The sequence below is a fragment of the Rattus norvegicus genome, chromosome 12 (genome assembly GCF_021556685.1).
Source record: "Rattus norvegicus strain SHRSP/BbbUtx chromosome 12, alternate assembly SHRSP_T2T, whole genome shotgun sequence".
Taxonomy (NCBI): domain Eukaryota; kingdom Metazoa; phylum Chordata; class Mammalia; order Rodentia; family Muridae; genus Rattus; species Rattus norvegicus.
This window is the reverse complement of record NC_141545.1, coordinates 49,622,458-49,647,297: the sequence shown is the minus strand read 5'-3', so window position 1 is coordinate 49,647,297 and position 24,840 is coordinate 49,622,458. Positions and strand designations below refer to the sequence as shown.

General features: G+C 49.9%; 1 protein-coding gene across 4 annotated transcripts; it reads left to right on the top strand.

Annotated features, from left to right (window-relative positions):
• Positions 1 to 328: 328 nt before the first annotated feature.
• Positions 329 to 23,177, top strand: Dao (D-amino-acid oxidase). 4 transcript variants are annotated; one of them, XM_087577503.1, is made up of 16 exons: positions 329 to 428; positions 765 to 816; positions 1,354 to 1,387; positions 2,480 to 2,600; positions 2,806 to 3,092; positions 3,881 to 3,944; positions 8,416 to 8,615; positions 10,598 to 10,712; positions 12,219 to 12,295; positions 13,152 to 13,217; positions 15,319 to 15,373; positions 17,259 to 17,363; positions 18,222 to 18,304; positions 19,656 to 19,773; positions 21,544 to 21,642; positions 22,536 to 23,177. In XM_087577503.1, the coding sequence occupies exons 7-16, from the start codon at positions 8,425 to 8,427 to the stop codon at positions 22,665 to 22,667; spliced, it is 1,041 nt and encodes a 346-aa protein (XP_087433629.1). In that variant the 5' UTR covers positions 329 to 428; positions 765 to 816; positions 1,354 to 1,387; positions 2,480 to 2,600; positions 2,806 to 3,092; positions 3,881 to 3,944; positions 8,416 to 8,424; the 3' UTR covers positions 22,668 to 23,177.
• The last annotated feature ends 1,663 nt before the right edge of the window (positions 23,178 to 24,840 follow it).

Here is a 24,840-nt window from a genome sequence, read left to right as displayed (position 1 = left end):
CTTTTCTGGCCTCTGGCTGGGTCTGGTGACAATAATGTTTGGGGCCTGTTTCGTGTTTACTCTGGTTCTTTATGGGGTTTTTTGCTTTTTGTGTTTTTGTTTTTGTTTGGTTTGGTTTGGTTTTTGAGACTGGGTCTCACTATGTAGCCCTGCCTGTGCTGAAACTCACTATGTAGAGTAGACTAGGCTAAATTTACTGCCTCTGCCTCAGGGTTAGTATTGGGACTGAAGGCCTACACTGTCATTCAGGTCTGGTAGGGGATATTGTTTTTTGTCACACGGAGTGAATCTCATGAATGAGGAAGTAGCTGCCTGGAGCAGTGAAGCTGCTCACCAAAGGTCATAGTACCAGGAACGGTGAAGCCCTGTGGCTCTGCTTCAGAAACCAAACAGTGGCCGTGCCTTCCGGACAGCTTCAGAAGGGGAAGGTATGAAACTCTGATAGCTTTTCATTTTAGGAGCAGAGGGCTTGTGATTGTTCTTTTAACTACTAGTTCAGAAATGAAATTCCTTGTTCCCAGAGCTCTGGAAGGCTGAATCATGCAGCCCATAAAAACATGTATATCGGGCTGGAGAGATGGTTCAGTGGTTAAGAGCACTGACTGCTCTTCCAGAGGACCTGAATTCAAATCCCAGCAACCACGTGGTGGCTCACAACCATCCGTAATGGGATCTGATGTCCCCTTCTGGTGTGTCTGAAGACAGCTACGGTGTACTTACATATAATAAATAAATAAACACATTTAAAAAAATGTATATCCTAGTCCCCAGAGCAAGTCACCCTGTGGAGACAACGCATGGTGTATTCAATGCTGAGTGAGTGCAGACACATCACTTCACAGAGGAGAAGGAGTCTGAGTTGATGGATGTTCAGTTGGGGTTTGAGTAGGTGGCCCAACAGTTCATGGTGAATGCTCCCGCAGCCTGTGGGGGTGTGGTGGAGTGAGAGTGGGCGTAGATGTATATGGTAGGGTGGGAGTTGGGGTTGGGGTTGGGGTGGAGGATGGGGGTGGGGGGATAGGAGTCGGGGGATAGGAGAGGGGTGGGGTAGGGTAGGGCTGGGGAGGGAAGTTTGTATAGAAGCCCTCCTTAGTACTGAGCACTCAGCTGTCTCAGCTCTTTGACCTTAGGAGTCTCTGCAGTGGAACATTGGCCATCACATGAAGAAGCTTCTTTGGCCAAGGCTGAAGGCAGCACTAATTTAAAACAAACGTAAGCATAAATATTCCGGAAGGTAGTTGGACAGCGTGCCATTTAGCCAAGCAAAAATAGTAGGCTCCTCCCTATGACCTGTGACCTGTGACCCGTGACCTCTTTTTTTTTTTTTTTTTTTTTTGGTTCTTTTTTTCGGAGCTGGGGACCGAACCCAGGGCCTTGCGCTTCCTAGGTAAGCGCTCTACCACTGAGCTAAATCCCCAGCCCCCGACCCGTGACCTCTTGAGCCCCAGACTTTTGACCAGGTTTACAGCATCAGGCCTGAAATCTTTCCAAGACAAAAGTAGTCGGTCGCCCCCATAACGTCTGTGCCATTGTTACCCTGCTGAGCACGTCTCACCTGGCAGGTTGGCATTGTAGGATGCAGGGCCATTCCATTGCTATCTTTTCTTGTCCACCGGCCTGCATGGTGCCTTTCAGCACTGTGAGCACGACCCTCCAGGGAGCGAGTTTTAGGTAAATTTCAACCTCGCTGCTCTGTGTCCTGTCTCCAAAGTGTGTTGTGTCTTAGCCATCGGTCTTACCGTTTAGTTCTGGTGGGTAAGTCAAGAGCAATGGTAGGTAGACTCCTGGGCCAATAACTGGTAAAGGGGGTATCCCACAACGACTTGCACTGAAATTTTCATACAATAACCCATCTGTGTAGGGTTCATATCAAAAAACAATAAGTTTTTTTTTTTTTGGTTCTTTTTTTCGGAGCTGGGGACCGAACCCAGGGCCTTGCGCTTCCTAGGTAAGTGCTCTACCACTGAGCTAAATCCCCAGCCCCCAACAATAAGTTTTTAAGAAAAACCTGTGTAATCTATAACATGGCGAGCAGAAGGACGCTGCAGGGAGGCTTTTATGTATTCAATTAATGGTAGAAACTCTAAAGGGGAAAAATGCAGATTAAAAATAATTTTGAGGGCTGGAGAGATGGCTCAGCAGTTAAGAGCACTGACTGCTCTTCCAGAGGTCCTGAGTTTAATTCCCAGCACCACATGGTGGCTCACAGACATCTGTGATGAGATCTGGCGCCCTCTTCTGGCCTGCAGGCATACATTCAGGGAGAAAGCTGTATGGTGTATTAATAATAATAATAATAATAATAATAATAATAATAATAATAATAGAAAAGGCTATGGCTGTCCCTCAGAGTCACAGTGCCTGCCTAGTGTGCTTGTGGCCCTGGGCTCTCTCCCCTGTTACACGTGCTTCCTTCATTGTGGTGGATGTTGCTGAGGTAGAAGACTACACCATCACAGTATTCTCCTCTGTTCAGCAGATGTGTTTTGGTCTCACCGTGTCCCAGTTAGAGGTCTAGCCTTGGCAGAAGAAGGACCTGGAGTCCTGCTGCTTTCGTCTCTGGGATACTGAAGCAAAGACTACACATCCTCCCAGCCCAGGCAGGCGTCCCTTCTCAGCCTCATCTGTCTAGCGTCCCAGAACAGCAGTGAGCTAGCTGGCTGGCCGGGAAGGGCCTGTCCTCTGCCTTTGGCCCACAGTGGCCCAGGGAATGGTCCTCCCCTCTGCTGGGGTGCAGCAATGGGGGGGGAGGCTCATCTCCAGCTGGCTTGGGCCTTAGAAACCCCTCCTTCCCCCACCCCCCAGGCCTCTTCGCAGGGGCTTGGGATCAGCCAGAAAAGTCAGGCAGCTCACTAGAGGGAGGAAACAGAAGGTCCCGTGGCCAGACTGAGTCCTGCTCCTGGAGAAGTGCAGTGCCCAGCCCCACCCCTTGCCCTGTGCCCCCTCCACTGCCGAAGACTTTGACCTGGCGTTCCAGTCCTAGCTGGTGGGCAGAGGGCTGAAGTCAACGCAGCCCAGAATCAGGAGCAATCCTGCTGGAGACAGGTTCCTGCACCCCCAGGCCATTTTTCTCTAGACACTTGGCACCAGCGGTAAGTAAAGGGGACAGAAACAACATAGTGTCTTCCCCAGTGTCCTCTCCATGCCAACAATCCGGGCTCAACATCAGCGACTGAGATTGGTGACCCCAAAAAAGGACAGACTTGGGGAAATGTCCCCCTGAGAGATGACACTGTACCCCTGTACCCCTAGGGGTACAGTGTAGTCAGAAGGGGATGGCAGGTTCAGAACCTTACCTCTCCAAGCCTCAGTTTTCCCCTCTGGAACACGGCATTTTTGAACAAAGTTTTTTTCATTATGCTATTGATCGGTTTGGTATGGGGTTGGGGATGGGGGCAGGAATTCACACTCACGCTCTTCAGGTAGAGGTCAAAGGGCAGCTTTTGGGACTGCATTCACCCTTCCCACCACGGGGGTCTCAGGAATTGAATTCAGCTGGTCAGGCTCGGTGGCAGGCACCTCTAGCAGCTGAGTCATCTTGAAGTCTCTGAATGTGGGGACCTTGACTCACGGGGTGAATTTGAGGCTCAGAAGACAGAGGGATAGAAAACGCCTGGCGCCCAGCTAATAAACACTCCCTAAATGGTCTTTATCGCTGTGCTGGGGAGGGGGGCTTGATTATCAGCACAACTGCTGCCCCAATTAAATGATAACCTGGGAATGCACGAGAAGGTTCAGCCACATGGTCCTGGCAGGACCGGCTTGTGCTCGTCTCCGTGCCTCCTCGTTACGGCTGTTTGGCTTCGCTAGTCCTTCGTGTTCTCCATTAAGTGTACGTGACAGTCAGAGGTATGAGCTGCCTCCTCCGGTTGCTTTCCAGAGAGACAAAGAGAGAAGCCAGTGCCATCTGACTGCTGCCCTGAGATACATTCGGGCTGAATCGGGTGAGACCTGGCGTCCCATAGGATGATATAGAGACCATCTCCTAGAGGACGTGTTGTGTTGTCTCCATTGCATTTTGTGTCCTAGTGATGGTAGAGTCCAATAGGCTTTATAATCTGTCTGTCTGTCTGTCTGTCTGTCTGTCTGTCTGTCTGTCTGTCTGTTTCCCTCTCTGATGAATGCCATAGCTTCGCCAGCTCATCTTCCAGGACACACACTCCAAGCACGGTTGATTAAAATGAGTGGCCATGAAGCAGAATTGCACCTCTAACGTAAAACTGTCAGCAACCACGAGGAAATGGTTGACTTAATAACAGAGCTATGCACAGACTGGCTCAGACGTTCATTGGTGTATGTATGCATGATCTTACCTGAGGCTAGACTGAGGCTTCTGTGGTCTAGCTCCTGCTTCTGATGAGGACCACATACATGCCTTCGTACCGTACTTTAACAATAGCTACTCTTGTCAGGGTCAAATGCAGGGTTCAGAGTCTTTCCTCTACAATCCTGTTCCCACTGGCACTCCCACAAATGGTGGGTTTTAGACTTTGGAACTGCAGGGCTCCCAAACATAGGCCATTTGTCTTCCGCTGCCTCATCCTCGGTTTTTCAAATCATGTGACTCATGTGAACACAGGGCACCATAGTCCGGTTAGCCTGGGCTCTGCTCTTCTCAAACAGGTTGTCTTGGGTCTCAGCCTCAGTTACCTCCACTGAAAATGGGTACATCTCCTCTAGGGTTGTTACAAAGATCTCGATAGGTTATGTGTTGACAGTTCACACAGAGACACACAGACACACAGACACACAGACACACACACACACACACACACACACACACACACACACACAAAGACCCATATACACAGAGGGACACACACAAACACACATACAGATATATAGATATACACGTAGGCATGCCCACAGAGACAGTCACACATACAGGCACACACACAGACACATGCACACATGCACACACGCACACACACACACACACACACACGGGCTGGAACCCACACAGCTGCAGCCCTCCCCTCACAGAGACGATTCTTTCCCACCACCCCTGGGAAATGATCCTTTCCTCACGGTCGTGACTCAGGGATAGTCTCTCCCCTTTCCTTGGTTTTCTATCCACACAGGGATGTCTAGTTCCTCCTTAGAGTTCTGCATAGTGGGGAAAACTGGGACCTGTGAGGCACGCGCCTCTCACCATCCCTTGGAAGCCATTATCAGAGCCAGACTTCCGATCAGTCTGGGTTTGTCCTCCCAAGGCCATGCTTTGGTTCAAAGTTTCTTCTTTGCCTTTTTTTTTCCCCTCTTAAGGCAGGAAGTTACTATGTAACCTCTGGTCTTGAACATGCAATCCTCCTGACTCAGCCTTTCCAGTGCTAGGAACACAAGTGTGCACCACCAGACCTGCCTCATGGGTCCTCCCCCTCTCCCTCCACTTCAACCCTTATCTTTTTGAGACATGTAATTGCTATGAAGCCCAGTCTGACCTGGAACTTGTAGCTTCTTCTTGCCTCAGCGTCCTGACTTCTCAGATTACAGATGTCTTCCCCTATCTAGACCCCTGACACCCCATTAGCCCTCTCCCCTGCCCCTCACCTGTCCTTTCCTGGGTCTCTCAGTGGTGCAGGCATCAGTATAGGTTCTCTCTCCAGCCCCTATCTTGACCTCGAGTTGAAGCCGCTGTCTGGGTGACTCATCGCCTCACCTGTAAACTGCAGTTGTGTTTGAGTTCCCAAGCACCCAAGAGTTTCCTAAGATGTCCCCTCTTGGTGTGTGCATCCACTGTCTGTCCCAGGCTGGGGCGAGGAGAACAATGGGCAAGAGGCATTCTCTCACAGAGTGTGCTGAGGTAGGGAGACAAGGGGGTTAGCCAGCCTGCAAGTGTGCAGACAGAGGACAGGCTCCATTCACACAGAGCAGCTCCCCTGGCTTCCCTGAACTCTCTTGGCTCAAACACTGAAAATGTGCATCACAGGAGGGAGCACCCTAACCCTGGGCAGACTGGGAGCTGCTCTCTCTTACCCAGAGGAGTCCAATGACTCGGCCAGGCTCACACACTCAGTATGTCAGAGGTAGGCTAAGCTGTGCGTGTCTGACCTGCTGATCCAGCACACTGTGAGCTTCTAAGATTGTTTACTATGGACTGTGTGTATTCTGTACTGAGTACTAAGCATGTGTACTGAGTACTTGTGCTGGGTAATCCTGTGTGCTGTATACTGAGTACTTGTACTAGCTAGTACTGTGGGCTGCATACTGAATACTTGTGCTGGGTAGTCCTGTGTGCTGTATACTGAGTACTTGTATTAGGTGGTACTCTGGGCTGCATACTGAATACTTGTGCTGGGTAGTCCTGTGTGCTGTATACTGAGTACTTGTACTGTATACCGTATGCTCTGTACTGAGTACTTGTACTGGGTACTATGTCCTGTGTGCAGAGTACTTATACTGTATACTGTGCTCTGTGCACTTGTATGCTGAGCACCTGTACTGTGTAATCTGTGTGCTGGGTACTGAGTACATGCACTATTACATACTGTGTACTGTGTACTGTGTACCGAGTACTGAGTACTTGTACTGGGCACTGGATACCATGTCCCGAAGGTCTCCCAGGCACCATTTAGCAGGAACCACTGCAGAGCTTGGCACTGAATCCTCATGACAGCTGATGAGACTGGAGCACTCCTGTCTTTCTTGGGGCTGAGGGTGGGGGTGGGGATGGGGGAAGGGTGGGGAGGGGGAGGGAATGGATGGAATGGGTGGGGAGGGGAGGGGATGGGTGGAGTGGGGGAGGGGACAGGTGGGGCGGGGGAGGGGCTCTTCCCTAAACCCTCAGCACCCAAGCACAGGCCTCAAGCTGCCACCTTCTGTTTGTGGACTCGGTACCCAATTTGGCATCTGAAACCCCAGCAGAGTCCAGCTTCTGTGGCCTGCCGCCACCCCGCCACCCCCGCTTTGCAAAACTAGGCCATATTGAGAATGATCCACTGTTCAGGGCCCCAGGCCCACGTTGCCAGGAGCTGGGGTCTGAGGGAGGCCAGCCGAGTGTAAGAAGGGGCAAGAGTTTGGCCCTTCCGGACACACACAGTCCCCTTGTTCTGCCTCGCAGGAGCTGTCTGAATAGAGCAAGGTCAAAAGCGGCTAGGCCTAAACATCTGAAGGTGTAGCCAGCCCCCTAGTCCAAGGCTGGTCTATTCCTCTGCCAGAAGAGCAAGTTCTGAGGGCAAACCCTGCATCAGACACGCTCAAAGCCGCACTGGCTCGTGGGCAGTGTGGCGCACAGTTGGGGTGCCGTAAACGTGTACAGGATTTATTTGAATCAGAGTTACATTCCAACACCAGCACTTACTGGAGATGTGTGTGAGGCACTTTGCCATTCTGAGCCTCAGTTTCCTTATCTGTAAAATGGGACTAAGAACAGCAGCCCTGACCTCAGAAGGACAACCGAGGCTTAGGTGTAGGGATATGTGTAGTTCTGGCTCAGGAGCACAGTAGGTGATCCCGGAGGTTGGCTCTCTACAATACCAGAGCTGTTTGGCCACTGGTGTCCACCCCTGAGGGAAATCTAAAGCTCGAGGGGCATGTTACCCAGGGCTGACGGTTAACAGGGTTGAGCTCTATTTGAAGCCAGTACTCCTGACTACCAGACTAATACCGGCGGCCAAAGCTAACCTCGGTGGTGGGGCACCCAGGGAGCTGCCACGATTATCAGCTGAGTGACTTTAGGCACGGGATTCACCTCTGTTCACCCCAGCGCTGCTCCTGGTAAGCTGGGAACAGTGAGGATGGAGAGATGGCTCAGCAGTTAAGAGCACGTTCTGCTCTTCCAGAGGATCCAGGTTCAGGTTGGGGGCTCCCAGCAATCTGTAACCTCAAGTCTGGGTGTTACAGATGTCCTCTTCTTGTCTCTACCTGCACCTTGCACTGAGGGTTGTGTGTGTGTGTGTGTGTGTGTGTGTGTGTGTGTGTGTATGTGCATACACATATGTAGACATGTAAAAAAATGAAACATGTGTATGTGTGTGTGCTTGTGTGTCACTCTGTGTGTGAGTCTGTACTTGTGTGTATCTGTGTGCGTGTGTATCTGTATGCGTATGTGTGTGTGTCTGTGTGTGTCTTTGCATGTGTGTCTGTGCCTGTGTCTATGTATCTGTATGTGTGTGTGTGTGTGTGTGTGTGTGTGTGTGTGTGTCTGTGTGAACTGTCAACACATAACCTATCGAGATCTTCATAACAACCCTAGAGGAGATGTACCCATTTTCAGTGGAGGTAACTGAGGCTGTGACCCAAGACAACCTGTTTGAGAAGAGCGGAGCTCAGGCTAGCCCAACTGTGGTGCCGTGTTCACATGAGTCACGTGATTTGAAAAACTCAAGGATGAGGCAGCGGAAGACAAATGGCCTACGTTTGGGAGCCCACGGTGATGGTGGTGATGACTGGGACCCTCCATCTTCTCTCTTGCAGGCTGGGGTGATGCGCGTGGCCGTGATTGGAGCGGGAGTCATCGGACTGTCTACAGCCCTCTGCATTCATGAACGTTACCACCCAGCCCAACCTCTGCACATGAAGATCTATGCGGATCGCTTCACGCCGTTCACTACCAGCGATGTGGCTGCGGGACTCTGGCAGCCTTATCTCTCTGACCCCAGCAACCCGCAGGAGGCGTGAGTGAGGGTTCCATGCGGTAGTCTGGGGGCCCACGGAGCTGAGTCCACATAAGGAGCCTCTCACCACTGTCTTTACCACCAAGGACAAATCCCTGGCGGAAGACTTGACCTGGAGTCATGTGTTATAGAGCTTTTGGGTAGAGGGGGTGGGTTATAAGCTTGGGATCATCTAGACTTGAAATCATAACAAGACTAAGATTAAACAATAACCAGTCAGGAAAGTCCACCTACCTGTAATCCCATCCCAACACTCAGGAAGCAGAGGCATGGAGATTCACTGCAATTTGGAGACTCACCTGGTCTACCTGGCAAGTTCTGGGTTAGCCAAGACTACATGGAGAGACTGTATAATTTTAAAGATTTATTTATTTATTTTATATATACAAGTACCCTATACGTATATACACTTGCACACCAGGAGAAGGAACTAGATCCCACTACAGAGGGTCGTGAGCCACCATGTGCTTGCTGGGATTTGAACTCAGGACCTCTGGAAGAGCAGCCAGTGATCCTAACCACTGACCCATCTCTGCAGCCCCTATATTTTTTTAAGTAAATATATAAGGAATAATGGATAAAAGAATGAAGAAAATAACAAACCGTGCACCAAGCAGACATAACCGGGGGTCCCAGAGCCGACAAAAGCCGCCCTGGGCAGCATTGTTGACCCCACTACCACGATCGTTGAGCCAAATCTGAAGCAAGCTTTGCTAAACACTGGCCAAGATGGTGGCCAGTGGCCAGGTCCATACCAGGATACCCAGAGAACAGCCGTATACCTCCTGACTTACTTCCTGCCCACATACCTCCTCCCGCCCATGGGGGTAATCAAGCCTATCCCGTGCGGTCGGGGCAACCGACCTTGTTTACAGAGGTCATCTGACTGGAGTGAAGCCTGTCACCTGTGTTCCTGGGGCGGTGCTCAGTTGTGGGCTTGACCTGCTCAAAGCCAGGTCAAGGACTTTGCAGTGTGAGCCCAGGCCCCAGGCACCATCTTCAGGGTACACAACAGGGATGCTTTTCCTCCTGGTTTCCCATCTGGGAAGCTAGGTGTGGGGGAGCTTTTTGGAGCACTGTAAGAGTGAACTTGGGGGATGTCTTCTCAGTGTGTTACACACGTCCCCGTCGTGCAACACCACGACACTACGCAATCTAGATTCTGAGCAATTTGGCCCAGGGTGTTTAGTGACCAAGACTCCGGTGTCATTTTGGTTAGGGACAAAGCAAGAGACTGATATTCTAAGGGGAGTGTCCAGACGAGGCTAATTTTATCTTTAAGAAGTTGTACTCAGGGCTGGAGAGATGGCTCAGCGGTTAAGAGCACTGACTGCTCTTCCAGAGGTCCTGAGTTCAATTCCCAGCACCCACATGGTGGCTCACGACCATCTGTCATGGGATCTGATGCCCTCTTCTGGTATGCAGATATATATGCAGAACACTGTGTATATAATAAATAAATAGATTTATTTTTTAAAAAAAAAAAAAAGAGGAGCGAACACATAGAGATAGGAAGTGCATTTGCTTTTTGTCCTGACTCAGATGGAGACTGTACCTTTTCCAGTTGGCTGGGCTCTAGTTGTTAAGTCTTTTTTATTTTCTCTGAGTATCCTTGGCTGTCCTGGAACTCGCTCTGTAGACTAGGCTGGCTTGGAACTCACAGAGATCTGCCTGCATCTGCAGAGTGGGTAGTCTGAAAAGGAACAGAAGGAGGAAGGGGAGGGGTTGGGGGCGTCTCAGCTCCAGGTCATCAACATCTTAGAAACAGTGGAGAATCTGTGTGCAACAAAGATTTTACTGGGTGTGTGGCATGGGTGTGTGTGTGTGTGTGTGTGTGTGTGTGTGTGTGTGTGTGTGTGTGTGTGGTATTAATACATTTGCATAAGGTCTTACAAGACAGGATGCTAAAAAGACTTTAGTTCCTTGATGTCAGCTCAGGATTGGTAAAAGAGACTCAAGTGTGCTGTCTTTTACATTTCCAGGGAGTGGAACCAGCAAACTTTCGATCACCTTCAGAGCTGCCTCCATTCTCCAAACGCTGAGAAAATGGGCTTGGCCCTAATCTCAGGCTACAACCTCTTCCGAGATGAAGTCCCGGTGAGTCAAAAGTCCTTGACCATGAGGCGGATAAGCCATTGTACAGAGAAACAATGGAATTTAGATCATTTGTTCTGTGGTAGAAAGAAAGGCTTTTGAGGACCAAGTCACCAGGGCAATCTATGCGGAGAGTGGGGTGTGAGAGAGGTACAGACAGAGAGAGGGCGAGAGATTGTCTGGACTGACGGGAACTGGGTATCCTTGCCCAGGGTAGTTGACCCCTGAGGGAAGGTTAAGAGGCACTCTGCTCCTGGAGGACTAAGGGCGGTTCCTCTCCTGCTTTTCTGGTGAACAGAAACCCATCGTTAGGCCTCTAGACCCAAGAGCAATCCTTCTGTTTAGGACAGTGTCACTGGAGCTGCCATTCAATGGGAGATTTGGACCTAATGGGGCATAGATAGAGCTGGGTTCCTGACCTGGAGGAGTACTCAGAGGTCACAGACTTATGGTCCAGATTAGTTCTGTCTGTCTGACTGTCTACCTACCTATCATCTGTTGGTCAATCAGTTATCTATCATCTATCTATCATCTATCTATTGATCAATTATCTATCTATCATCTATCTATCATCTATCTATCATCTATCATCTATCTATGTATCTGTCTATCATCTATGTATCTATCATCTATCCATCTATCATCTATCTATCTATCCATCTATCATCTATCTCTTTCCCTCTATCTATCTATCTATCTATCTATCATCTATCTATCTATGTATCTATCATCTATCTATGTATCCATCTATCATCTGTCTGTCTATCTCTCTATCTATGTATCTATCATCTATCCATCTATCTATCTATCATCTGTCTATCTATCATCTATCTATTATCTATCAATCATTTATCATCTATCTATCTATGTATGTAAGTATGTATGTATCTATCTATCATCTATCTATCTATCTATCTATCTATCTATCTATCATCTAGCTATGTATTTGTCATCTATCTACCTATCTGTTTTGGTGGAGTTGAGGGTCAGGGCTTTGCGTGTCTTAGGCAAGTGTCTTGCTATGGAGCCACATCCCTGCCTCAGGTCCACTGAGCCGCTGTCTCTACTCTACTCCTGATCTTCTTCTTATGCTAACTGAAAGGAATAGACCTGAGCCTGATTGTGTGAGTTCAGATCTCAGCTCTCATGGCTGGAGAGATGGCTCAGCGGTTAAGAGCACCGACTGCTCTTCCAGAGGTCCTGAGTTCGATTCCCAGCAACCACATGGTGGCTCACAGCCATCTGTCATGGGATCTGATGCCCTCTTCTGGTGAGTCTGAAGACAGCTACATGACATACATGAGCTCTCACCTCTCCCTCCTAGCTGTGAGATTCAGGTCCATTGGCTTGTCTGTAAGGATGCACAGCATCCACCTCAGGGGCTGGTTGTGAAGATGGAACAACAGAGCCAGAGAAGCCTGCAGACGCGAGCCAGCGCCCTCTGAGTTTCTGTTCTTCTGGTGATCCAGTCTACCTGGCCCTGCGAACCTGTTTCTGCTTCCTCCTCAGGACCCTTTCTGGAAAAGCACAGTTCTGGGATTCCGGAAGCTGACCCCCAGCGAGTTGGACATGTTCCCTGATTATAGGTAAGATTCCTGTGGAATGAAAGAAAATGAAAGAAAGAATGGGAAAGGAAAGGCCATGGTTGCTCCTAGGTGTGGTGGAAGAGGAAGTTTACTGGCAAGACAAAGGTGAGAATAGCACAGACAGAGCCATCCAGGAGAGTCCAGAGTGGACATAGCCAGAATGAGCCCGGTGAGGAGAAGGGGGAGGGGAAGCAAAAACAGAGAGAGGAGAAGCAGGTGCAGCAGCCAGAGGACCAAAGGTATAGAAGGGGCAGGTAACCAAAATGGTTGGATTATACAGAGAGGGGCAGGCTAGACCCCTGGACTGAGAGTTCAGGGTATGGGGTGGGGTATGCCAGCCATGCCCTGTAACAGCCAGGGACTGAGGGATGCTGGGAGAACCATCTTTGCTATAACTTGGTCTCAGCCATTCCCTCCAGGGTCTGAGACTTAACGCCTGTCCTGGGCAAAGAAATCAGGGCATGACAATTCAGAGAGAACAGTGTAGAAGGTACCAAACCCCAATCTCCCATCCCATCTCTGTCTTGGAGCCCTTTGTACCCTGTCCTTCTGATGCTTCCTGAGGGCTTTGGGATGAAATGCCAGCCAGCTTTGCACACTAGATATGGGCTACCTATGAGCTCATGAGGTGTTTGCCATGCCTGCTCATATCATGACCTATCAATGAGAAGGGGTAATGGGGGTTCCACAGTGGCTTTGAAGGAAGGACCCGATGGTTTCAGGATCATTCTTTAGGCCTCACCTTCTAATCCCATCAGCTCCCCACATATCCATGTTGGGGGACTCAGAACAACACTGAGACAATTGTCAAACAGCAGATTCTGACTGTTCCCTCCCCACTCCCCTCTGACTCTAGCTATGGCTGGTTCAACACGAGCCTCCTTCTTGAGGGGAAGAGCTACCTATCATGGCTGACTGAGAGGTAAGACCTTAAACTTCCCTTAGGAAGGAGATGTCCCAGGGACCCAGATGTGAGAAAATAGTGGACAAACTCCACGCTGAAGATCTTGGGGTGCTGTGTGGGAGCTGTCCCTTGTCCTGATCGCCACGGTGGGCTGAAGCCATGGTTCTTCATTGCACAGAGCATCAACCCACTTGCAGATTTCAGTTGTTATACTTCTTAGCAAATCCCCTCAAGGCTTCAAGCTCATATGATAATGGTTTTTTTTTTTTTAAGATTTATTTATGAGTACACACTGTCACTGTCTTCAGACTCACCAGAAGAGGGCATCAGATCCCCATTACAGATGGTTGTGAGCCGCCATGTGGTTGCTGAGAATTGAACTCAGAACCTCTGGAAAAGCAGTCAGTGCTCTTAACCACTGAGCCATCTCTCCAGCTCTAAAGACTTTTTTTTTTTTTTTTTTGGTTCTTTTTTTCGGAGCTGGGGACCGAACCCAGGGCCTTGCGCTTCCTAGGCAAGCGCTCTACCACTGAGCTAAGTCTTTAGGGGCTGGGGAAAAGACTAAAGACTTTTTTAAAACTCTGAAATGGGGCTGGGGATTTAGCTCAGTGGTAGAGCGCTTACCTAGGAAGCGCAAGGCCCTGGGTTCGGTCCCCAGCTCCGAAAAAAAAAAAAGAACCAAAAAAAAAAAAAAAAAAACTCTGAAATGAATGGAGATTCTAGTGGTCTGGGAAGACGCTTTGAAGTATGGCCTCCAGGGTCCTATTCTGTATCTACTGAGTCAGAACGCCCAGGGCAAGGGTCCAGATTTGATTTACTTATTTACTCTTCGTCTTTTTGAGACTATGTAGCCCTGGATGGCCTGGAACTCACAGAGATCCACTATCCTTGTTTCCCAAGTGTAGGGATTAACGGGGGTGGGGTGGGGGTAGGGGTGGGAGTGGGGGGTTGTCTCATGTCTAGTAGGTCCAGAATCTTATACAATCCAGTACATTCTCTGGGTGAGTATAGTTATCAGCTAAACTCGGGAACTGTGTCGTGTGAAACCTCTCCTGGGGAGACACATACATTACTACTCACCCCACATAGGAAACCCACAACTGACTAAAGTGATCATTACATCGAAGTCCAACTTGGTGAGCCAATGAATTTATTGAATTAGTAACAGGAGTATCGGTAAGGGGTCAGTTACAGGACTTGAGATGGCTCAGTGGCTGTTGCATCAAAAGCCCAGCCCAATGCAGGCGTGAGCTGCAACCCCGGAGCTCCCTGTTCATCTCTAAGCAGCTGCACAACTCAGATACTCTCCCCTGGGCTGCTCAGCTGTCTCCTCCCTCAGCTTGCCACTGCTTGTATAACCTTGGAGAGGGGCCTGGTGAATCTTGTGTGTTCTCAGTCATATGAAATTTGTTACTTTGTATGTCTCAGGAGAGTCTCAGTTCCTTCCAGAGGGGAATGTTACAAATTTGAGGAAATTGTAATACAATAAACCACTGCTCTGAGGTTTACTACTCTTGCTTTTGGGACATTGTGACCCCTAACTAGCCTCTTTCCAGGTGTCCTATCACGATGAAATTACATAGTTAGGACTCCCTCCCAAGGGAACCCTTCCAATTGTTTGATTTGTAGTTCTTTTGATGAATTTTCAGGGCCTCACGTCCTCTGGGAAGACATATCACCACTGAGCCACATCCACAGAGCCCTTCTCTGGGACATTTAAAGAGAGGGATGGGTGTCCCTGGGTAGGGCACTCTGGCATCATGCTCCTGACAAAGGTGCATATGACACTGGCTCAGCTCTGCCTCCCTGCCCTTTCTCCCCTAAAGTTTGTTCCCTAAAGTTTGGTAGAAACCAACATGGTAACAGACTATAATGAGATTCTGGCCTTGTGTCCCAAACCCTCAGGGGACAGCTTGCTCCATGACCTTCTCCACGAGCTCAGTGATGGGCTAGAGGTATTTTTCAGACCAGTGGCCCAGCCAGTGCTCACGAACTGAAAGACCACACAGGGGCATCAAGTGGGGCTAATGTTCACAGGAATGTCCCCTGTCCCACCCTCTATGAGGGATGTGGCAGAGAAGTGAATTTGGGGTGGTTTTGATGTATGTCCTCATTCCAGGTTAACTGAGAGGGGAGTGAAGTTCATCCATCGGAAGGTGGCATCTTTCGAAGAGGTGAGTGTCGAGAGTGTGTGTGTGTGTGTGTGTGTGTGTGTGTGTGTGGGTGTGTGAGTGAGTGTGTGTGCACGCCTGTATGCATTGTATGTGTGTGTATGAGTGTGTGTGAGTGTGTATGAGTGTGTGTGAGTGTGTGTGAGTTAGTGTGTGTGAGTGAGTGTGTGTGTGCACGCCTGTATGCATGTGTATGTGTGTGTATGAGTGTGAGTGTGTGTGTGTGTGTGTGTGTGTGTGTGTGTGTGAATAGAGAAGGGAGGGAGGGAGGGAGATGCTCCCTGCTGTTGGGCGAGAGAGCCCCTTCTTGGACTCTCAGGGCTTCTGTAGGCCTATCCAGGCTCTAACTCCAGGAGGACTTGGGCATTCTGAGAAAGGTGTCTGCCTTGATATTGGTGGTGAGAAGGGAACAAGGGAATCACAGTGGCCAGAGGGACTCTGGTTATATCTGCCCCCAGACATGACTCACAGTCAGGACACCTTATCCTGGAGTCAGCTCTACTCCACTCCCCAGTCCAGACCTTTCTGTGCTGCCCATGACATCTGGGCTGATATTCCCGCAATGTCCAGCACTCAGCTCAGACCACATGCACACCACCACCACACAGTGATGAGGTCAGGACCACTGCATCCTAACAGCTCAGCTCCGTGGTTTCATTTAGTCCCAGCATGCAGAACAATGCTTGGCACAGGGAAAGTGCAGCATCTCCAGCCGCTGGTACTGAGCTCATTGTGGTCAGGCGTGGCCCTGATGGACACCTAGGGTCTGTGGTTGATTCTGAAACCATTCTCCTCCATGACTCTACCATAGCACACACTTAGCAATGTATGTGTCCGTGAAGGCCTTGGGGGAGTCACCAGTGATGGGCTGGAAGCATGGGGTGCTTCCTGTGTCTGACTTGACAAGTTCTCTGGCCACAGGCAGAACTGAAGCAAGTGTCCTGGCAGAGAGAAGGCAAGGGAATAGGCTAAAAGGGGTCTCATGGAGGGTAGTGCCATCTTGTCTTGATGCGAACTTTTCTTTAAGGTTTCAGGAAAGTTCCCCTTCTCAGTACTTTTTCTGTCCATCAGTCTCTCCTCAGGGTCACACAGCATCCTTACGGTAGCCTGTGAACATTATTGGTTTTGCTAGAAAATCATTGTCAGCCGGGTGGTGGTGACTCATGGCCTTTAATCCCAGCACTTGGGAAGCAGAGGCAGGCGGATGTCTGAGTTTAAAGCCAGATTGGTCTACAGAGTGAGTTCTAGGACAGACAAGGATACACAGAGAAACTCTGTCTCAAAACACCCAAAATAGGGTTGGGGGTTTAGCTCAGTGGTAGAGCGCTTGCCTAACAAGCACAAGGCCCTGGGTTCAGTACCCAGCTCCAAAAAAATAAAATAAAATAAAAAAATAAAAAGAATTAAAAAAAACAACAAAAATAGAAGAAGAGGAGGAGGAGGGGAGGAGGAAGGAGGGAGAGAAGGGGGAGCAGTTAGGAGAGGGAAGGGGAGGAGGGTGGGGAGGAAGGGGAGAAGGAGGAAGAGGAGGAAGAAGAGGAAGAGGAAGAAGGGAAGGAGGAGGAAGAGGAGGGGGAGCAGTGAGGAGAGGGAGGGGAGGAGGGTGAAGAAGAGGAAGAAGAGGGGAAGGAGGAGGAGTAAGAGGAGGAAAATTATTGTCAAATGAGAGTAGCTGAGTCTTGGGAGCTAAAAGGACATTTCTGTGATCAGAAACTGAGTGAAAGACAGTAGGGAGATTTGGAGCCAGGGTCATTGGATCCATACCGGCACACCTCACCCCAGTTCCCCAGGGAGCAGACAGCTGTGATGTAAGAGGCTGGAGGACGGATGGGAGAGGGCACAGCACAGTCCTCACCCCTTCCTGACCCTGACTTGTTCTTGCTGCCAGGTGGTGAGAGGAGGCGTGGATGTGATTATCAACTGCACCGGGGTGTGGGCCGGGGCTCTGCAAGCAGACGCCTCCCTGCAGCCAGGCCGGGGCCAGATCATCCAGGTGAGGAGATGCAGCCTATGGTCCGTGGAGAGCTTGCTCTGTCTTCTCCCGCCACTTCTAAGCTGGCACAGGGTCCATGTTGATGGAGTGACTGCAGACTTCGAGGGAGTGACTCATTGAAGAAATAAGGACCAACCTACTCCCAGCCCTGCTGTTTTGGAATTTTGTGCATTTAGGAACCTTTTCCCCATGTAGGAACATAGCACAGCCCTGAGTTACAGAAAAAATAGGGGCTGGGGATTTAGCTCAGTGGTAGAGCGCTTGCCTAGCAAGCGCAAGGCCCTGGGTTCGGTCCCCAGCTCAGAAAAAAAAAATAGGGAACCTTTATGAAGTGCTTATCAAGTGCAAGGTGCACACCTAAGTACTTTTTTTGAGTCAGTCGGTTAGTTTGTATCACACTGCCATCTTACCTGAAGCACAGAGATGTCAAGTAACATGAGAAAGGATGCACAGCAGAAAACAGTGAGCCGAGGGTTAGAGCCCAGGTGAGCCAGTCTGTGGTGACACTGTTGTTCCATGCCTCTTGTGCTGTGTGGGGATGTCCATGTACATGCTTGACATTTGCGGGCATGCCTATGGGTGTGACCATATGCACATGTGAATGTGCACGTGTGCGTTTGTAGGTGTGCAGGGGTGTGTGGTCCTTGTGTGTCCGTTTGCTCACTGAGCTCAGGTTTTCCTATGGATATGTGGTGAGGCTATGGGATATACTTCAAGGAGCAAGGGGAGCTGTCAGGTGACCCTCCTGCAATCCTGGGTCAGAGGGGTCATGAGAGGGCTGAGCACGGAGGGAGCAAGCCTAAGGGTAAACCGCTGACCTTGACCTCACTCCCAAGATGCATCTGTCTTGACTAACAGGTGGAGGCCCCTTGGATAAAGCACTTCATCCTCAGCCATGATCCCAGCCTTGGCATCTACAACTCTCCATACATCATCCCAGGGTAAAGCTCTGACTGATCTAAGGTCATAGAAGGGAAGGCTTCATGGCGTCGTGACACCCCATCCACCTGGCCGGTGTTTTTCTTCCATGGCTTTATAGATAAGCTTAGGCGGTGAATCCCGGGATGGCGAGATTCAGTCCTGATTAAACTTTACCTTGAACATTCATTCTGGTAGCAGAGGTGGAAAGGCGAGGACGAAGGTCCTGGGTACTCGGGCAGTGACCTGGGTTGGAATGTCTGTAGAGGGGGTGGGAGAGCAATTGGGTTTAAGGTGATCACAATGTTGGTGGTGGAGGCTGTGTTAGGGGATGGTGGGCTACTGGTGTTGAACGACATCATCACGGCGATGTAGCAAGTTTATGGGTGGGGAAGGGTGGTGCCGAAGGGACTGTTAACAGGCATGGAGGTGTTTCAGTTAGGGTTTTTTTTTTGCTGTGAACAGACACCATGACCAAGGCAACTCTTATAAGGACAACATTTAATTGGGGCCGGCTTACAGGTCCAGAGGTTCAGTCCATTATCATCAAGGCAGGAACATGGCAGCATCCAGGCAGGCCTGGTGCAGTAAGAGCTGAGAGTTCTACATCCCAAGGCTGCTAATGGAAGAACTCACTTCCAGGCAGCTAGGAAGAGGGTCTTAAAGCCCATACCCACAGTGACACACCTCCTCCAACAAGGCCACACCTTCCCCAACAGGGCCACACCCCTCCAACAAGGCCACACCTCCTCCAACAGGGCCACACACACTCCAACAAGGCCACACCTTCTCCAACAGGGCCACACCCACTCCAACAAGACCACACCCACTCCAACAAGGCCACACCTTCTAATAGTACCACTCTGTGGGCCAAGCATACACAAACCATCATAGGGGTATTTGAGTGCAATGTCAAGGAGATCACCATCATCAATGGTGGTGGAGCGGGAGCGACATCCGCTGTAGATGAAGACCAATCATGCTTCTAGCCTGGCAGAGATGATGGTTTCAGAGCCAATGATGGGCGATGTGGTGGTGTGATGGCTGCCTTGGTACTGATTTTATTGGCAAGGTGGAGATGACGATGCCATGGTGATGCTGCTTTGGTGGTAGAGACAGTGATGGGGTCAATGCCCATGGCATTGCTGGTGGTAGCGGGTTGTTGACAGAGATGGTGGGACTGATGGTGATGGAGATACTGGGGATGGTGGCACAGTGATGGAGACCACGATGGCAGTGGGGTGTGTTTAGCAGGGGCAGCAAGGCTGACGGGAGTGGGTGATTCAGAGGATGCGATAGTGAGGGAGAAGGAGAGGGGGAGACGCCTCTGCCTGCCAGACATTGTCTTCCTTAGACCTCTTTATTTTTGTATAGTTCCAAGACAGTTACACTCGGAGGTGTATTCCAGCTGGGGAACTGGAGCGAGCTAAACAGCGTCCATGACCACAACACCATTTGGAAGAGCTGCTGTCAACTGGAGCCCACCCTGAAGGTGAGGGGTTGGTGATGGCCTCAGCCAGGGCAGCTTGGTCCTGATGGGAAGATACCTACAGGGGGATAAGTGGGCCAGTTAGCCCAGAGAGAGACTGGGGTATGCAGTACACAGTACCCAGTACCCAGATGGGGTATCCAGTATACAGTACACAGTACCCAGACTGGGGTATCCAGTATCCAGTACACAGTACCCAGATGGGGTATCCAGTATCCAGTACACAGTACCCAGACTGGGGTGTACAGTACACAGTACCCAGTACCCAGACTGGGGTGTACAGTACACAGTACACAGTACCCAGACTGGTGTATATAGTATACAATACACAAACTGGGGTACACAGTACTCAATACATAGACTGGGGTACCTAGTACATAATCCACAGACTGGGGTACACAGGGCACAGACTGGGGTACACAGTCCACAGTCCACTACAGCCTGTGACTTCTTAGGAAGTCCTTGCTATGCCCTGATGACACCTCACTGGCCCCTCTGAGAGTGTCCCTCATTGCACGGTGGCCTCAGCATGTCTTCACAGAGAGCAGGTGTTCTTACCTTTGTCTCCAGTTTCACATCTGCCTGATCACAGTCACAGTGACAAGAGCAGTGGGAAATGATGTTGCAGTTGGTGGTGATGACTGCAGTGGCGGTGATGGTGGCATGGTGGTAACACCAGGACAGGGGCTGGTGCTGACAACCGTCATTGCCATAGATGAACAAGTATGTGGTGGCAGACGGTAAAGGGCATGGCCCAGGGAGTAAAGACTTGCTGTGCAGCAGTTAGGACCTGGGTTCGGATCCCAGAACCCATGTAAAGACAGATACAGCAGCACACGTCTGTAATCCCCATGCACCTATGGTGCTGTGGAAGGTGTGAACCAGGATTCCTCAGGCTTGCACACCAGCCCAGCACACACAGTAGTGAACAGAGCTTGTTTCAAACAAAGTAGAAGATGAGGGCTGATACTTAGGGTTGTCGTCTGACTTCCATATGCACACTGTAGCATGCATGGGCCTGCACCTGCACACACACACTCACGCGCACATACACTCACACCCATGTACAATTATACACACTCACACACATATATTTACTTACATACACTCACACACATATACACTTAGGCACACTCACACAAACCCACACATACACATACATACCCTCATACAAAATATACACACATATACACTTATGCACACACACAAACTCATACATACACACCTTAACACACACTCACACACAGTACACACACATATATATACACTTATACACATACACACATTTATACTTACATACACCCTCACATATATACTCACACACATGTATATTTAGACACACACAAAATACACATGCATACACACTTATATACACACTCACACAAACCCATACACACATACACACATAATACATATACATATATACTTATACACTCACACAAACTCACGTACACATGCTCACACACAATACACATACATATACAGTTATACACATATACACATTTATACTTACCTACACATACACATGCAGACGCATACACACATTTGCACTCTCACACATTCACATACACTCAACTCACACACATACATACTCACACACTCACACACTCATGCGTACTCACACGCTCACACTGTGGGATGTGTGTGACTGCTAACATGACTAGTGTGGTGACTAGCGAAGGGGGCAGCGATGAGAGTCTGAAAGCTAACTCACAGCTGCCTAGAATGTTAGCCAGGAAGCAAAGTCATCAGAAGGTTTTCTTTTTCCCCCAGAATGCAAGAATCATGGGTGAACTCACTGGCTTCCGGCCAGTCCGACCTCAGGTCCGGCTAGAAAGAGAACGCCTTCGCTTTGGATCTTCAAGTGCAGAGGTGTGTTGTGTCAAGGGCAGCAGTGTTTACCCAGCTCCAGCAACAACCCAGCCATTCCTCCCCCCACCAGCCTCTCCCCTCCCCCACCAGCCTCTCCCCTCCCCCTTCCCCCATATAAGGGGACATGGAGACTTGAGATGGGAAAGGACTGAGTAGAGAGATGTGGATAGGAACAACTTTCTCTGGCCTAAGGAAAAAAACCAGGACCTCCATTGGAGACATTACCTAGTAAGCCAGGCCACGGGTAAGGGGGCCAGGCTCAGGTGTGACTGGAGCTTCCTCAGAGACATTGTCCTTCTGGAGGGGCTCCTCTGGGTCCCCTCACCAGGGGTGTGAGCAGGGTGGGCTGGAACCGACCCCTGCACCCAGGTTAGCTTTCTCCTCTTATCTCAGACAGGGGTGCACGGAGGGCATGTGTGTGAACCAGTGTGTATGTAGACAGGTGTGTGTGACCGAGTGTGCGTGTAGGCAGATGTGTGTGTGAATGAGTGTGTGTGTGTAGACAGTGGGTACAGATGATTGTGTGCACGTGTGGAGGGACCGTGGCCGTCTCTACAAAGCTGAGTGTGTGCAGTATGAGAACCAAGGGATCTGGGGCAGCTGACCGCTCTGAGGGCAAGATTTCGAGGTCCTGCATTTCCCATGCTGCTGGGTGGAGCACCCTCTCCTTTTAAGCAGATTGTAAGAGTGTGGCGTGTCAGCCTACACTCCTCAGACCATTCCCTTTAAGCTAGTCCCAGGCCCAGCCCACCACCCCGGTAAGGCATTGATGGAGCTCAGGGCATCCACTCTTTAGAAGGCTCTTTCCTGGAATTCCGGTGTAACCCCAGCGTTCCCGGTCACGCCCTGAGGTCCCTCCCGCACCTGGTCACCATCTCTCTTGCTTCTCCCAGGTCATCCATAACTATGGTCATGGAGGTTACGGGCTCACGATTCACTGGGGTTGTGCAATGGAGGCAGCCAACCTCTTTGGGAAAATTCTAGAAGAAAAGAACTTGTCCAGGATGCCTCCATCCCACCTCTGAGGACTCTGGTGAATACCACTTGCCCCAAGACGACATCCCAACCCCTTCAGCCAGTTGACACCATCCTTGATGATTCCCTCCTCCAGCCCCAGCCCCTCCTCCAGCACCCCCTTGGCAAAGGCCTGAAGGGAGGAAATCCTGCTGTTCCCTCTCTGCCTAGTCCTTCCAGGGCAGTGATGCTGGTTGGTTCTAACCAAGGCTGCATGAGACAGGCGAGATCTACAACCATGATGCAATTCTTCTCACGCTGCAACGACTGTACTAAGGCTGGTCCTACTGGGTGGCAGGGTCTGTGTTCAGTCTGATAGAGTAGTCTGGAATCTTTTGCTTAGAACTCTGATGAACGGTTCACGACACTATCCATGTCTATTTGTAGTGATGGAGTGATGGGAGGAGAGGGAGGAAGAAGAGGAGGAGGGGGAGGGGGAGGAGGGGGAGGAGGGGGAGGAGGAAGAGGGCTCCCTCTTCAGCACTCTGCTGGTCAACATCATTAAAGCACTGAATATCCAAACTCTCTTGAGGATTGAACCGAAGACATACCTTCCTCTCATTCTCGCTACCTCAAGACCACTGTGGTCTTGAGGAGACTTGATCTGCTTGTGTGTGTGAGGGGAGGGGAGAGGGGGGAAGGACATGGCTCAGGACCTGGAGCAGGCTAGGTAAATGTTCTACCATTGAGTGGAACCCTGTCCTCTCGAGTCCTGAAATCAGAGAAGCGTATCACCGTGGGCACAGTGAATGTCTTCATTTTAGCCTTCGTTAATGTTTTGTGTCTTTGAGTGTGAACAACCACCATGATGTGTCGAGGTCAGAGGACAGCCCATAGAAGTCAGCTTTCTCTTCCCATCATGTGCGATCAGGGGCCCAAATCCAGGTCCTCAGGTTTGGCAGCAGAGCCTTAACCACAGAGACACCTCACTCTGAAGTCTTTTCTCTTGTGGAGAGGAAACAGACGGCGTTCCCACCAGTAAATGGGACGTTCTCTAACAAGGCTGCTCAAAATTAGGTCCCTGCCGTATTGCTGGGTTTCTGAGGTGAGGCAGCTTTGTGGCGGTCCTTGTATTACTTGAAAATACCGATTTAAAAAAAAAAACTATTTGGTTTATTCAAGGTGTGTGCATGTGTGCATGTGTGCATGTATGCGTGTATGTGTGTGTATGTGTGTGTATGTATAGGGGTCTTGAGTTAGGGTTTCTATGTAGCTGAGGTTGGTCTTGAACTCATGAACCTTCTGCCTTTGCTTCTGATTCTCAGGAATTAATGTGTGGAATCATGCCTTAATCTCTCTTTGTCCCTCCCTCTCCATGTCTGTCTCTCTGTGCACATGTGAGTGCATCTCTCTCTCCCTCTCTCTCTCTCTCATACACACACACACACTCTGTGTGTATGTGTGTGTGTGTATGTGTGTGTGTCTGTCTGTCTCCATGTCTCAAACATGTCTCTGTGAATGTCCGAGTGTGTGTGTGTGTTCCATTTTTGAGGGTGTCTCAGCCACGAGACTGGCTTCAAGCTCACTGCGTTTCTGAGGAGTGCTTCTGCCTCCCAAGTACTACGATTACAGGTGTGTCCTTTGAACTTTAAAAAAAAAAATGCTCCAAGAGTTAATGTTTCTCTCTTGGGTAGGAATTACAACCTTCTTCCTTGTAGCCCCTGGAGAACATGCCTACCACCCTGCCCCCCCCCCACCCAGTGTCTTTCCTACTGTAGCTGGGTAGTTTGAAGATAAAGAAGTGAAAGGGAGCTGCTGGGGGGAAGAAAGAGGGGGGAGGAAGAGGGAGAAGAAGATGAGGAGGAAGAGAGGAAGGGAGACAGACAAGGCAAAGGAGAGACTGTTTCCTTGGAGAGAGGAACTGCCCAGAAATAACTTGAGATTCAAGAAAATGTGGGTGGGTGTGGTGGTATGCAGGGGAGAAAGATCAAGAGAATAGGGCTAGCCTGGGCTATACTGTGAAAGTCTGTTTCAAATATTAATAATTAATAACAATAATAGTCAATGTGGCTGTCAGAACAGGGTAGGGGGTTGGACACCAAATCATCCTCATGAAGAAGAGGCCACTTCGTCCCATTAACAGAGTTGTCTCTGCCGAACTCAAGGACCCGGATGCTGCCTGCCAGCTGGACCAACTTCTCCTCATAGAGAGGACTGACTGGGATGGAATAAGTTAGCCGACTT